Source organism: Mya arenaria, chromosome 4, assembly GCF_026914265.1.
Source record: "Mya arenaria isolate MELC-2E11 chromosome 4, ASM2691426v1".
Lineage (NCBI taxonomy): Eukaryota > Metazoa > Mollusca > Bivalvia > Myida > Myidae > Mya > Mya arenaria.
Window position 1 is genome coordinate 24,312,164 of NC_069125.1, and position 13,476 is coordinate 24,325,639.

Below are 13,476 nucleotides of genomic sequence, written 5' to 3' on the forward strand. Positions count from 1 at the left end.
GAAAAATTTCCTTTCCAGTCTCATCTTAAACATTTTACAAATCGACTTCAACCACAGTATGTTACAGTCCTCATTATCGCCATACCTACTTTATATTGAACTATCTGAAACTGCACATGAAGTTTAGTTGACCAGAAATTGACATGGCGGCCTGTAAACGTAGGCCAGACTTAATCATTTCCGTTTCCCGTGACGGCTATTACGTCCCGCAACGGGGAACGCTAGCTCCGTGGTCCAACGGCGCTCACATCGAATTTCCATCCTTGCCCTAAAAGCACATCTGAGGGTTTGTTATTGCAGAAAATTTGACTTACTTAATACAAACAACTAAAACCTAATATTTTTAGCGTTCTATGTGTAGGATAATAAAAGGCATACATATATTTGTTATTGAACCTTTAAATGTTTTCCTGCAATAAATGTAATTACAGAATTCATTGAACCAATGTTAAGGTGATTGATTGTTTTCAAATGATAATGTCAATCAACAAATTACGTTTCAGCCTTTTGTTGAATCACGTTACTAACACATTTCAAAACTGTGGACTTTAAAGACAATATCTAAGGATATAATTATCACCTTTTTGAAGGGTTCTGACCGTCGTTATCATAGTTTCAACACTCGTAATGATATGTCACACTTTATTTTGCAATCAAAAATAATATCCGTAGTAAGTGCATTTTACAAACCATGAACCAGTCCCTTTAAACCAATAGAACTGAACGCTAATCCGTTTTGACGTATTAAGGCAGAGGTGTGCATTTCATGAGTTCTGTTTTGCTTCTAATTGAATGCAACTACGAGATAAAAGAGGAAATGCCTCTGGAAAGAGGTGCAAAAACCCATTTGATAAATTCATTGTCAAATACTTTATGGCACAAGGACATTCCAAGATCATTTGAAAATTTGATTGTTTTTTTTTTGAAAGGTGTAAAAAAGCACTACGTGCCACAATTATCCCGGACAATTGAAGATTGCCGCCTCTATTCGTGCAACATTTGTGTGGTTTCTTGACGCTTTTCCTGGAATGTCAATCGTAATACCGGCGAGTTTTTATAATTTAATAAAGATGTGTCATCACAGTTTTCGAAAACTGCGCGGAATTACGATGCTATCTTGTGCGAGCTTCAGATGAAAATATATCCTTGAACAATCATGACTTTAATGCCAACAATTGAGAGAGAGAAAGGGAGAGGGGAAAGAGAAGGAGTGAGAGAGAGTAGGAAGTTGTTATCTTTTTATGTATGAGAATATCCTAACTGAAGTAAAATCTCTGAAATTTGAGGACATTTTGCGACAGAAAGCATATCTGTCAATATTCTTAAAACCATTTGCATGTCATCCATTACCGACATGCATCTTTTAACACATTAGTAAATATGAGAAATATGGAATATGCTGAAATCACAATAATTGCCACACTTTGTCTCTTGCAAATCAGCATTCAACTCCATGAGTTTGTCCACTGCCTCTGTGTTGCCGTTTGCAAGAACGGCAAGTCCAAGCTCTACCTTTCAAAATGTTTTTAAAGGCTGCACATCAACTATCATCTTTACTGACTTTTATGTATCAATCCTACTCTATGAGGAATTTAATATAGTCGAACCCCGTTGGCTCGAACTCGCTTGGCTCGATTTCATCGTTGGCTCGAACTGGATCTAAACGGGACCGATTTCTAAATACTGATTGTTAAAATTCCCGCTTGGCTCGAACTCCCCGAGGCTCGAGGTCTTTTCGTCGGTCCCTTAGAGTTCGAGCCAACGGGGTTCGACTGTACCAGAACAATGTCCAAAGTTACATCCCCACTTACAATAACAGCTGCAACTGAATATGGCCAGTTCCTGTTTTCGTGTTTTCAGTAAAAGGTCGAGAAGTTAAATGATAAAAGTAAGTAAGTTAGAAGAGTTTTTGTTAGAAGTCCATATGGATCTTCTATACATGATTGCAATTAGTAATTGATTTTTGCGCAAACGTTTCATTTACTTAACCGTATGGCATTTCTGATACCACAGTGATTGGCAGAATACTGATTTTGCATGTACAAATATGAATTAAGAACCAACACATTATTTCAGAGACGAGCGGCCAAGTGCTGATTGAAACTAGATTGATTGTATAAGTAATACAGGCTAATCTATCACTGTTGACGTGTGTACGAGCGACATTGATACTCAAAGAAAACATGAACGCTGTGCTGCAGACGCTTGGCTAAAAGTCCTGGCACAGTTTCCATAGAAGGAAACGGGAAATGAAATTTTCATCGACACTCTAAAGTTATTAAGAAAAGCAATCGTCACACGAGTGTTTATATAACTGAGTTGCTAGGACCATGGATCGCCTGGTACTGTTTCTACATTCCCGAACTCATTTAAATAGGATTCTCATCATCTTGGTCTCAATTTTCACTTCGTTCTGAAAACTCATTTGCCTTGCGACACTAAGGACCTGAAAATGTCTGTAAGGCCATTGTGTCTCTGGCAGTAACACCGGCAAAAGAATCCGACACGGAACTAGGAAGCCATCAAAATGTTGAAATATGGATGTTCAGTTTTTAGCAACAAAATATGGTTGGAATTAAAAAGATTGACTTTGTATGCAGTTCAAGCCCGGCTTCACACATTTAAGAGCATTATTATGTTTTTATCGTTAGAACTGTAATGGAATACACCGTCTTTATTCGCATTGTTTTGTCTCATTTCAATACTCGTTAACAAAGATACACAGTAGTGTTGTAACTACATAGGACCATTACAAGGCTCACAAGAATCAACCACCTTATCAACACTGTTTCTGATTAAACTTCACAAAACACTTTTGCACCGAGGAGGCAGTTATTTTGTTCCGCCCCAATGATTGCTTCGGGCAGCAATTTAAAACTCTTCAAAGCGCTTCGTTCGTTGTTCTTACGATTTAATTGCCTGTAATGCAGAATGTCCATATTTGGATGAATGTAGAGGATATGAGCCGACATCTTCAGTAGTTAGTTCCACGTATTATGTACAAGAATGCGCGACGACGGCTGTCGATTTTTCTTTAATTGTGAGTGTATTGATGTTGTGCAGATGATGTGAAATGCATTTGGTGGTTTAAGGCAGAGCAAAAGCAACGATCCGTCAATGCTTCAAATCCTTGAAATGCTAAGTTCATTTGAAAAGAGTTATATTAAGAATAATGCAGAAATGTAAATCTTAGACTTATGAAGATACATATTATAATGATATATGTATTAAATATACCTTTACATTATAATGAATTAGTATACCCAAACAGTAACCAGTAGGCAGAGGATGAGACAGTGCGATAAGAAGCGTGCGTATAAACTAATACGACATTTCAATACTCTCGCTTTTTATTGCACGGTAAGCGTGGCACTATTGTACCACAGTTACTACGCTCCGCCCTAGTAATTGAAAGAATACTTAACATGCACTTCTTGCTCGTTGTGAATAAGAAATAACTCGTTTGGGGAAAAGGGATGGAACACTTCATGTTAACATGTACTCATAATGTTATGTAGAATGAAATGCTCAAATTCAGCATTGGCCCCTATGGTAATTTATCATTTTAGATGGATATAAACATGCAACATATTGAAGAAGTAATCAGTTAACATATGTTGCATGTTTCCAAATCGTGAATATAATCATCATCTTAATGAGACGATTAATTCTATTCACGTAGGGAATAGCTTTTTAGACATGGAAATGTGTGTAAAAAGCTATTACGTTCGATTGTTTGCTAACTTCGTTAAAGCGCCGACAACTTAAAAACGGTAAGAAAAGTAATTAATAAATACAACATTAACTTTAATTGTATGGTGATTACTTTTGCAAACGTCATTAAGGCGGCGATATCCCCTCTGGAAGGCGGCAGACTGGAGCACCGGAAGGTCCTCCCACACCCCGTACCGTACTGAAACACGGAAATAAACAACTGTGTACTATGCGAATAATGGCATGACCGCCACATTGACTCGGGGACTGGCACTTGGCCAATGTACCGTGCTAGAACCCAAAACTACACAAAGGGTGTGACATTTCGAAAGTTTACTTTGGTGTAGACAGAAGGCACACATTGAAACGTGAAAATACACACTGGGTGTGGCATTTTGTTACTTTTCATTGCTGTGGCTGGAAGGCAGTAGGTACACACAAAACGGATATGCACAAAGTGTGTGACAGTTTGTTGTCGTGGGCAAGCAATAGATACACACGGACACGCGGGTATGACTTTTTTACATTCCTGTGGGGAATAGGCAGTGGATACACACGGAAACAGCCTGTATGCCCGTGTGTGAATGAACTGCCTTATAACACCCACAGCAAAGAAAGTGACATTTTGTTAATTTACATTTCTCTGGAGAAATAGGCATACGACACACACGAAAACACGCACATACACGAAGGGTGTGACATTTTGTTAATTTACATTGCTGTTGAAACTAGGTAGAAAGCGCTCACGGAAACAGTCCGTTTTTGTGTGCGTGTGTGTGTGTGTGGTACCTAAGCTCCCACCACAAAGGGTGTGACATCTTGTTTTTTTACATTGGTGTGGAAACTAGGTAGAAAACGTTCACGGAAACAGTCCGTCTATGTGTGCGTGTGTGTGTGGTACCTAGCCCCCACCATTTGTGTGTGACATTTTCTCAATTTACACACTGAAACACAGTAGCTCACAAAAGGTGTGACATGACATGTTTTAACATTGCTATGGGGACTAGGCAGTACACACAAAAGAAACACGAATATGCACAAAGGGTGTGACATTTTCTTATTTTATATTGCTGTGGGAATTATGCATAAGACGCACTCGGAAACAGTCCGTGTGTCCCTTTGCGTGTACTGCCCTGCCCCCCACAGCAAAGGGTGTGACATTTTGTGACTTTACACTGTTGTGAGAAGTATGCAGAAGACAAACACGGAAACATGGATATACATTATGAGTGTGACATTGTGTTACTTTACAATGCTTGTAGGGACTAGGCAATAGACAAAGACGGAAACACGGGTACACACAAAGGGTGTGACATTTGCTGCATTACATTGCTGTGGGGAGTAGGCATTATACACTGACGGAACACGGGTACAAACAAAGGGTGTTACAGTTATTGCATTACATTGCTGTGGGGAGTAGGCATTATACACAGACGGAACACGGGTACAAACAAAGGGTGTTACACTTGTTGCATTGCATTGCTGTGGGGAGTAGGCATTAGACACAGACGGAATCACGGATAAACACGAAGGGTGTGACATTTTGTTACTTTACAGTGCTGTGGGGAGTGGGCATTAGACACAGACAGAAACACGGGTACACACAAAGGGTGTGACATTTGTTGCATTACATTGCTTTGAGGAGTAGGCATTATACACAGACGGAAACACGGGTACACACAAAGGGTGTGACATTTGTTGCATTACATTGCTGTGGGGAGTGGGCATTAGACACCGACGGAAACACGGGAAACACAAAGGGTGTGACATTTTGTTACTTTACATTGCTGCGGGGAATATACAGTAGACACAGACAGTAAACAATTGTTGTTTAGGATAGAGAGAGGTGAGAGAGCGCACACCGACGCCGTACCCTATTGGCATATGGATTTCCGACGATTATATTGTAGATAATTAATAGATATCATACAAAGAATATAATACTTCCACGCAGACTTCTATTTTTTACAATTTCCCTGAGTATGCAAAAATAGAACCACGTGGTTCAGCTTAAAGAAGTCTCTGACTTACTTATAATCCTTTATTATCTGAAATTCTTTAATTCGCTGACGGTAAATTTTGAAACCTTGTATATGGATTGTAGTTATTATGAGGAACATAAAACCGTCAAACCATTTTGAAAAGTAATTTTCTGTCTAGTATGATTTCAAGCAAACCAAGAATAGAAACACGAATATGCACAAAGGGTGTGACATTTTCTTATTTTACATTGCTGTGGAAATTATGCATAAGACGCACTCGGAAACAGTCCGTGTGTCCGTTTGCGTGTACTTCCCTGCCGCCCCCACAGCAAAGGGTGTGACATTTTGTGACTTTACACTGTTGTGAGAAGTATGCAGAAGACAAACACGGAAACATGGATATACATTATGAGCGTGACATTGTGTTACTTTACAATGCTTGTATGGACTAGGCAATAGACACAGACGGAAACACGGGTACACACAAAGGGTGTGACATTTGTTACTTTACGTTGCTGTGGGGAGTGTGCATTATACACGGACGGAAACACGGGTTCACACAAAAGGTGTGACATTTGTTGCATTACATTGCTGTGGGGAGTAGGCATTATACACAGACGGAAACACGGCTACAAACAAAGGGTGTGACAGTTGTTGTATTGCATTGCTGTGTGGAGTGGGCATTAGACACAGACGGAAACACGGGTACAAACAAAGGGTGTTACAGTTGTTGCATTACATTGCTGTGGAGAGTAGGCATTAGACACAGACGGAAACACGGGTACAAACAAAGGGTGTTACAGTTGTTGCATTACATTGCTGTGGGGAGTAGGCATTAGACACAGACGGAATCACGGAAAAACACGAAGGGTGTGACATTTTGTTACTTTACATTGCTGTGTGGATTGGGCATTAGACACAGACGGAAACACGGGAAACACAAAGGGTGTGACATTTTGTTACTTTACATTGCTGCGGGGAGTATACAGTAGACACAGACAGTAAACAATTGTTGTTTAGGATAGAGAGAGCTGAGAGAGCGCACACCGACGCCGTACCCTATTGGCATATGGATTTCCGACGATTATATTGTAGATAATTAATAGATATCATACAAAGAATATAATACTTCCACGCAGACTTCTATTTTTTACAATTTCCCTGAGTATGCAAAAATAGAACCACGTGGTTCAGCTTAAAGAAGTCTCTGTCTTACTTATAATCCTTTATTATCTGAAATTCTTTAATTCGCTGACGGTAAATTTTGAAACCTTGTATATGGATTGTAGTTATTATGAGGAACATAAAACCGTCAAACCATTTTGAAAAGTAATTTTCTGTCTAGTATGATTTCAAGCAAACCAAGAATAGAAACACGAATATGCACAAAGGGTGTGACATTTTCTTATTTTACATTGCTGTGGGAATTATGCATAAGACGCACTCGGAAACAGTCCGTGTGTCCGTTTGCGTGTACTTCCCTGCCGCCCCCACAGCAAAGGGTGTGACATTTTGTGACTTTACACTGTTGTGAGAAGTATGCAGAAGACAAACACGGAAACATGGATATACATTATGAGCGTGACATTGTGTTACTTTACAATGCTTGTATGGACTAGGCAATAGACACAGACGGAAACACGGGTACACACAAAGGGTGTGACATTTGTTACTTTACGTTGCTGTGGGGAGTAGGCATTATACACGGACGGAAAAACGGGTTCACACAAAAGGTGTGACATTTGTTGCATTACATTGCTGTGGGGAGTAGGCATTATACACAGACGGAAACACGGCTACAAACAAAGGGTGTTACAGTTGTTGCATTACATTGCTGTGGGGAGTAGGCATTAGACACAGACGGAATCACGGAAAAACACGAAGGGTGTGACATTTTGTTACTTTACATTGCTGTGTGGATTGGGCATTAGACACAGACGGAAACACGGGTACACACAAAGGGTGTGACATTTGTTGCATTACATTGCTGTGAGGAGTAGGCATTATATACAGACGGAAACACTGGTACACACAAAGGGTGTGACATTTGTTGCATTACATTGCTGTGGGGAGTGGGCATTAGACACAGACGGAAACACGGGTACACACAAAGGGTGTGACATTTGTTGCATTACATTGCTGTGGGGAGTGGGCATTAGACACATACAGAAACACGGGCAACACAAAAGGTGTGACATTTGTTGCATTACATTGCTGTGAGGAGTAGGCATTATACACAGACGGAAACACGGGTACACACAAAGGGTGTGACATTTATTGCATTACATTGCTGTGGGGAGTGGGCATTAGACACAGACGGAAACACGGGTAACACAAAGGGTGTGCCATTTTGTTACTTTACATTGCTGTGGGGAGTATACAGTAGACACAGACAGTAAACAATTGTTGTTTAGGATAGAGAGAGGTGAGAGAGCGCACACCGACGCCGTACCCTATTGACATATGGATTTCCGACGATTATATTGTAGATAATTAATAGATATCATACAAAGAATATAATACTTCCACGCAGACTTCTATTTTTTACAATTTCCCTGAGTATGCAAAAATAGAACCACGTGGTTCAGCTTAAAGAAGTCTCTGTCTTACTTATAATCCTTTATTATCTGAAATTCTTTAATTCGCTGACGGTAAATTTTGAAACCTTATATATGGATTGTAGTTATTATGAGGAACATAAAACCGTCAAACCATTTTGAAAAGTAACTTTCTCTCTAGTATGATTTCAAGGAAACCAAGATACATTAGTGAAGCGTGGTGCTGTGAAGCCATAAATACGTCTCCGGCTAATGCCCTACAAAATACATTTGTATTGTTACTTTTATGTCTGGATCGAGTGACATTCTTGGAAGAAACATGCAATGCAGACAAACCACTTCTAGACGTTCAGTCAGATGTTAAAATGGTTTCGTCCCATCCTTTTATGACGAATTATATGCCTATTAGGGGACATATTTGCCTTAATAAAACCATATCACATTAAATACATTATTACTAGAATATGTTATTCTGTAATCGGCGATCATTCAGCAACGATTGCTTGCTCTAATATAGTGTTCATGCACTCAAGGGCGTATCCAAACATCCAGTATCGTCAGACGTACAAATAAATTTTGGTTCCCCAGAAATGGCAAGCGCTTATTTCTTGAAATTTCTTGAAATCAGGAATAACAATCGAAGGCTTATAGGGTGCCTGGTTGGCGTACAGAATCTTGCGAATACGTGAAAATGTATTTTTTTATAAGTGTATTTTGTTGGATATGACCCCCTTCCGCTTCCAACCCTTATAACATAATATTGTGATAAAACTAATAGAAAACCTTCAGATATAGACACCTGGCCAGGCGTACAGTTCAAAATCCTTCAGGTACGCCCCTGGCAGGTATCGGTGAAAAGTATTATTTGATAAAATTTTGTTATTGAATGAAACACGTCGCTTTATACAAGATATGTGTTTGAATAAGGTCAATATGACATATGGTTCAAACATTTTATTACATACAGTGAAAGTCAAATAAGAGAAGAGCATTAAGGCGAAACAAAACAAAATGCGTGCTTTAACCCGCCCGAATGTTTGTATTGCATTGCCAGCATACTTTTTTTCTAACCTTTGACTTATACTCTCATATTGAGATAATTTTTGTTGCAATTTTTTTGCACGGGATAGCTGCTTAAATGTACCGAGACAAAAACGCGACGGTTTTGAACGTAGATGTATCCAGACAAAATCGTGACCGTTTTTAGTGTAAATGTACCAAGACAAAATCGCGACCGTTTTTAGCGTAAATGTACCCAGACAAAATCGCGACCGTTTTTAGCGTAGATGTACCCAGACAAAATCGCGACCGTTTTTAGCGTAAATGTACCCAGACAAAATCGCGACCGTTTTTAGCGTAGATGTATCCAGACAAAATCGCGACCGTTTAACAGTAAATGTACCCAGACAAAATCGCGACCGTTTGTAGCGTAAATGTACCCAGAAAAAATCGCGACCGTTTGTAGCGTAAATGTACCCAGAAAAAATCGCGACCGTTTAACAGTAAATGTACCCAGACAAAATCGCGACCGTTTTTAGCGTAGATGTACCCAGACAAAATCGCGACCGTTTGTAGCGTAAATGTACCCAGACAAAATCGGGACAGTATTTAGCTTAAATGTACCCAGACAAAATCGCGACGGTATTAAGCGTAAATGCACCCAGACAAAATCGCGACGGTTTTAAGCCTAAATGTACCCAGACAAAATCGCGACGGTATTAAGCGTAAATGTACCCAGACAAAATCGCGACGGTATTAAGCGTAAATGTACCCAGACAAAATCGCGAAAGTTGTTAGCGTAGATGCACCCAGACAAAATCGCGACGGTTTTAAGCGTTAATGTACACAGACAAATTGCGACGGTTTTAGCGTAAATGGACCCAAACAAAATTGCGACGGTTTTTAGCGTGAATGTACACAGACAAAATCGCAACGGTTGTTAGCGTAGATGTACCCAGACAAAATCGCGACCGTTTTTTGCGTAGATGTACCCAGACAAAACCGCGGCGGTATTTAGTGTAAATGTACCCAGACATGTTCGCGACGGGTTTAAGCGTTAATTACATTAAGAGAAAACAATTCAGACCTACGTAATTGATAATATTTTGGCCTTGATATCGGAAACAATTATTTATTATTACGCGTTATCATTTTGTTCGCAATAAAATATCTATCAAACAAAGGGAAGTAATAATAAGAGCCACATAAAGTATGCTCGCTAATTTTCCGCATATCCCCTGAATGTAATAAATATTCCCCGCAGACTTCCACATCATTACTTGCATACAAAGGACACAATTAGTTCTCTTTGAAATTAGAGTAATTGAGCAATGCATGCAATAGACTTTCCGAAACTATAGGTTGCTGCTGCAACTAAATCCAACTTGTTTAAATATTTTTGTTTATGTTTCCTGGTTTTTGGCATTTGGGGCAAATATTTCTGGTATGCAATTCCACAGGCATCTGAATCATTGTTTGTCACTAAAATGTTGTTTAAAACCATTTTGGGTACATAAAATGAGATACGGTTGTTTCTTAAACTGTGGCGTTAGTCTTATTGTGATATTAAGGAATGGAATTAATTTATCTGTACACTGAAGCATAAAATAACTTCAATAGGTCTGTGTTTAGTACTGTTTACAGGGGGAAAATTGAAGATTTGAATTTGCTGTACTCTTTCCGACTAAAGAAAAACACAAGAATTGGACATTGAATTATGCTTGTTTGTCTAAAGACATTATAGTTATACCAACATATCGCACACCATTTTAAAGGTAATTGACTCTTCTTTCCATGTCACTTATTTAAAAATGGATTGTTTATATGTTGGTTGAGAAATTTGCATAAAACTGGACTCTACCGTGAAATCGGGTAAGTTTGAGTTACATACCTTGTTTCTTTTTTGTATATCAAAGACACTAAATATCGTCGGATGTGTTGTTTATCTCATTGTATGTACCCAAAATGGTTTTAAACAACATTTTAGTGACAAACATTGATTCAAATGCCTGTGTGCAATTCTACGAAGAAATAATAATTTGACGTCATTTTCTAGTGTAGTAAACAATCTTAAGTTTTTGATTGGGAAAGCTGGCTAATTACTATATTGATTATCGTTACTTCTATCTAGTACATCGTTTAAAGCTGCACCAGTCTCACAGATTGAACGTTTTGACAACTTTTATTTGTCTTGAAATAAGCCAAAATGCGAAAATGCATGAAAACCAGTTATATATGACTGCTGCCAAAAATAGATCACAGATTTTTAAATTCAAGTTAAAAATTGATGTTTAATGCATTTTTTTTAAAAAAACGTTTAAAGCCATACAACATTAATTTTCGAACAGAAATATGAAAATTTGCGATCTGATCTTTTGTCAGCCATTTTTTTTCATTGGTTTGCAGATGCATTCGGAACTCCTCGGCCATTTTATCAAAAACAACCTCGGATGTATATGGACGGTTTACATACTTAAAAAGTGGTACGTTTAAGTCCGCTGCAAATAGATCGCGTAGTAATCTTATTTAGTAGTTAAAATTTATGACTTAACTCTTGGGAATCGTAATTATGTTTGCAATAATACACCTCACTGGCAATCAATTTAAACTGAGAGCAATGAATACAACTCTTAAACACTACATTTAATTAATGCTTTTATTCAAAAAAATACGGACTACTTCAACAGATGTACCGGCATACATCCGAGGTTGTTTTTGAAAAAAAATGGCCGAGGAGCTCCGAATGTTGCAGATGTTAACGCAAAAAAATGCTCTTTCCAAGACAAAAAATATGTAAAAACGGTATATCTGTGAGAGTGCAGCTTTAGCGTTGCTGCTACTGACGTTGATCTACATGAATAACAATTTGACAATTCAAACAGACTGACCATAGAACACTTTACGGATGAAATGCCAGTTTTACAATACAGTATATGGCAGAATTTCTCTCCCAAATACTGAGTTTCTCCCATGGGTCTATCTATTAGCGGTTGTCTCATAAGTACATTTTCTGATCTCTGACTCAGGTCCTTGATGAGCAATTCAAGATCCCAGGGGAAATTGAGAGAGAAAAAATAACAACGGAACTATATGCATCTATACGTATCAGAAGTAAACATGAATACGATTTTACATTTCCGCTTTTAAAAGTGACTTATCTATCAATTGAATTGTATCGTAGGAAATAAATGAATATTTGCTTTATTTTTCAGATATCTAAAAAAATAAAATAATAAAAGATCGAACGCACCTGTTACGTGTTCCCACGTTTCTACAACTCTGTACGCCCGAGGACATAAGACTAACAACAGAAGCGTTAACGTCAACGCCACAACTGGATTTGACGTCATATACTCCCTCATCACGTTTACCTTGATACCTCACCGATTAATGCACACACAGCACGTGAAAAGGTAAGATATGTATGCACTTGTAAACACTACATCATCCATGGCTTTTAATACTATCAATACGGCTATACACTATTATTTCCTAGTTTCAAAGCAAATCTAATCAATCATTGACGTTGAATTTTCCCTCTCTGATCTCCATTTTACGGCCGATCACACCACATTGCCTCTAACAAAAAAGAGATGTATTTCCAATAATAAAAGTCGACTTTATAACGACACAGTAAACTATTCCATCTGCGTGCCAGAGAAAACAGAAAATGTCCAAGCGCCCTATAAGGCAAGCTGTCGTCTGCTGCGCTGTGACGGTCTTGTCGTCTGCTAGATCGATATCGGAATTTGTTTCCAGTTTCTGCAAAGCCCTCGACCACTACACCTATGGATGCCGCGAGGGACAAAAGTCAAAATCGCTGTGATCTACCGTTTTTCAATGGCATTTGACATTGGTTTGGCTGATGGAATTTTAAATGCTACACTTGATGAATTGCACATCCGATTTTAACATGGAAATTCCAAGAAATTCTGGCAGTAAAATATGCAAATTGTCATTCACTGTTTGAATTATACATTTCCAAATGTTTGACGATTTTGCATTGCATACATAACTGAAATGAAAACCCGAGCTTTTAGGTCTGCCAAAAGCGCCATCGCGATATCGCCAGTCTTCTGTATGTCAATAAGATTGTCATCTGAAGTACACCGTCCGAAGAATTGCTTCATATAATGACATTCAACGTTATACATAATTATATAGTTTTTTCTCTCCCTTTTTTCAATGATTATTCAATCACTATACGACGGCATCGACGGCGA

The 13,476-nt window shown here is 38.6% G+C and overlaps 1 protein-coding gene across 1 annotated transcript in view; it reads right to left on the reverse strand.

The window, feature by feature from the left end:
• LOC128230050 (uncharacterized) overlaps positions 1-12,951 on the reverse strand; it is a 44,808-nt gene extending 31,857 nt beyond the window's left edge. The window contains exons 1-2 of the mRNA XM_052942036.1: positions 12,504-12,951; positions 3,827-3,913 (exon numbers count right to left, since the gene is read on the reverse strand). Coding sequence (XP_052797996.1) covers positions 3,827-3,913; positions 12,504-12,615 — 199 coding nt within the window. The 5' untranslated portion in view covers positions 12,616-12,951. The remainder of the gene's footprint in view (positions 1-3,826; positions 3,914-12,503) is intronic.
• Positions 12,952-13,476: the final 525 nt, after the last annotated feature.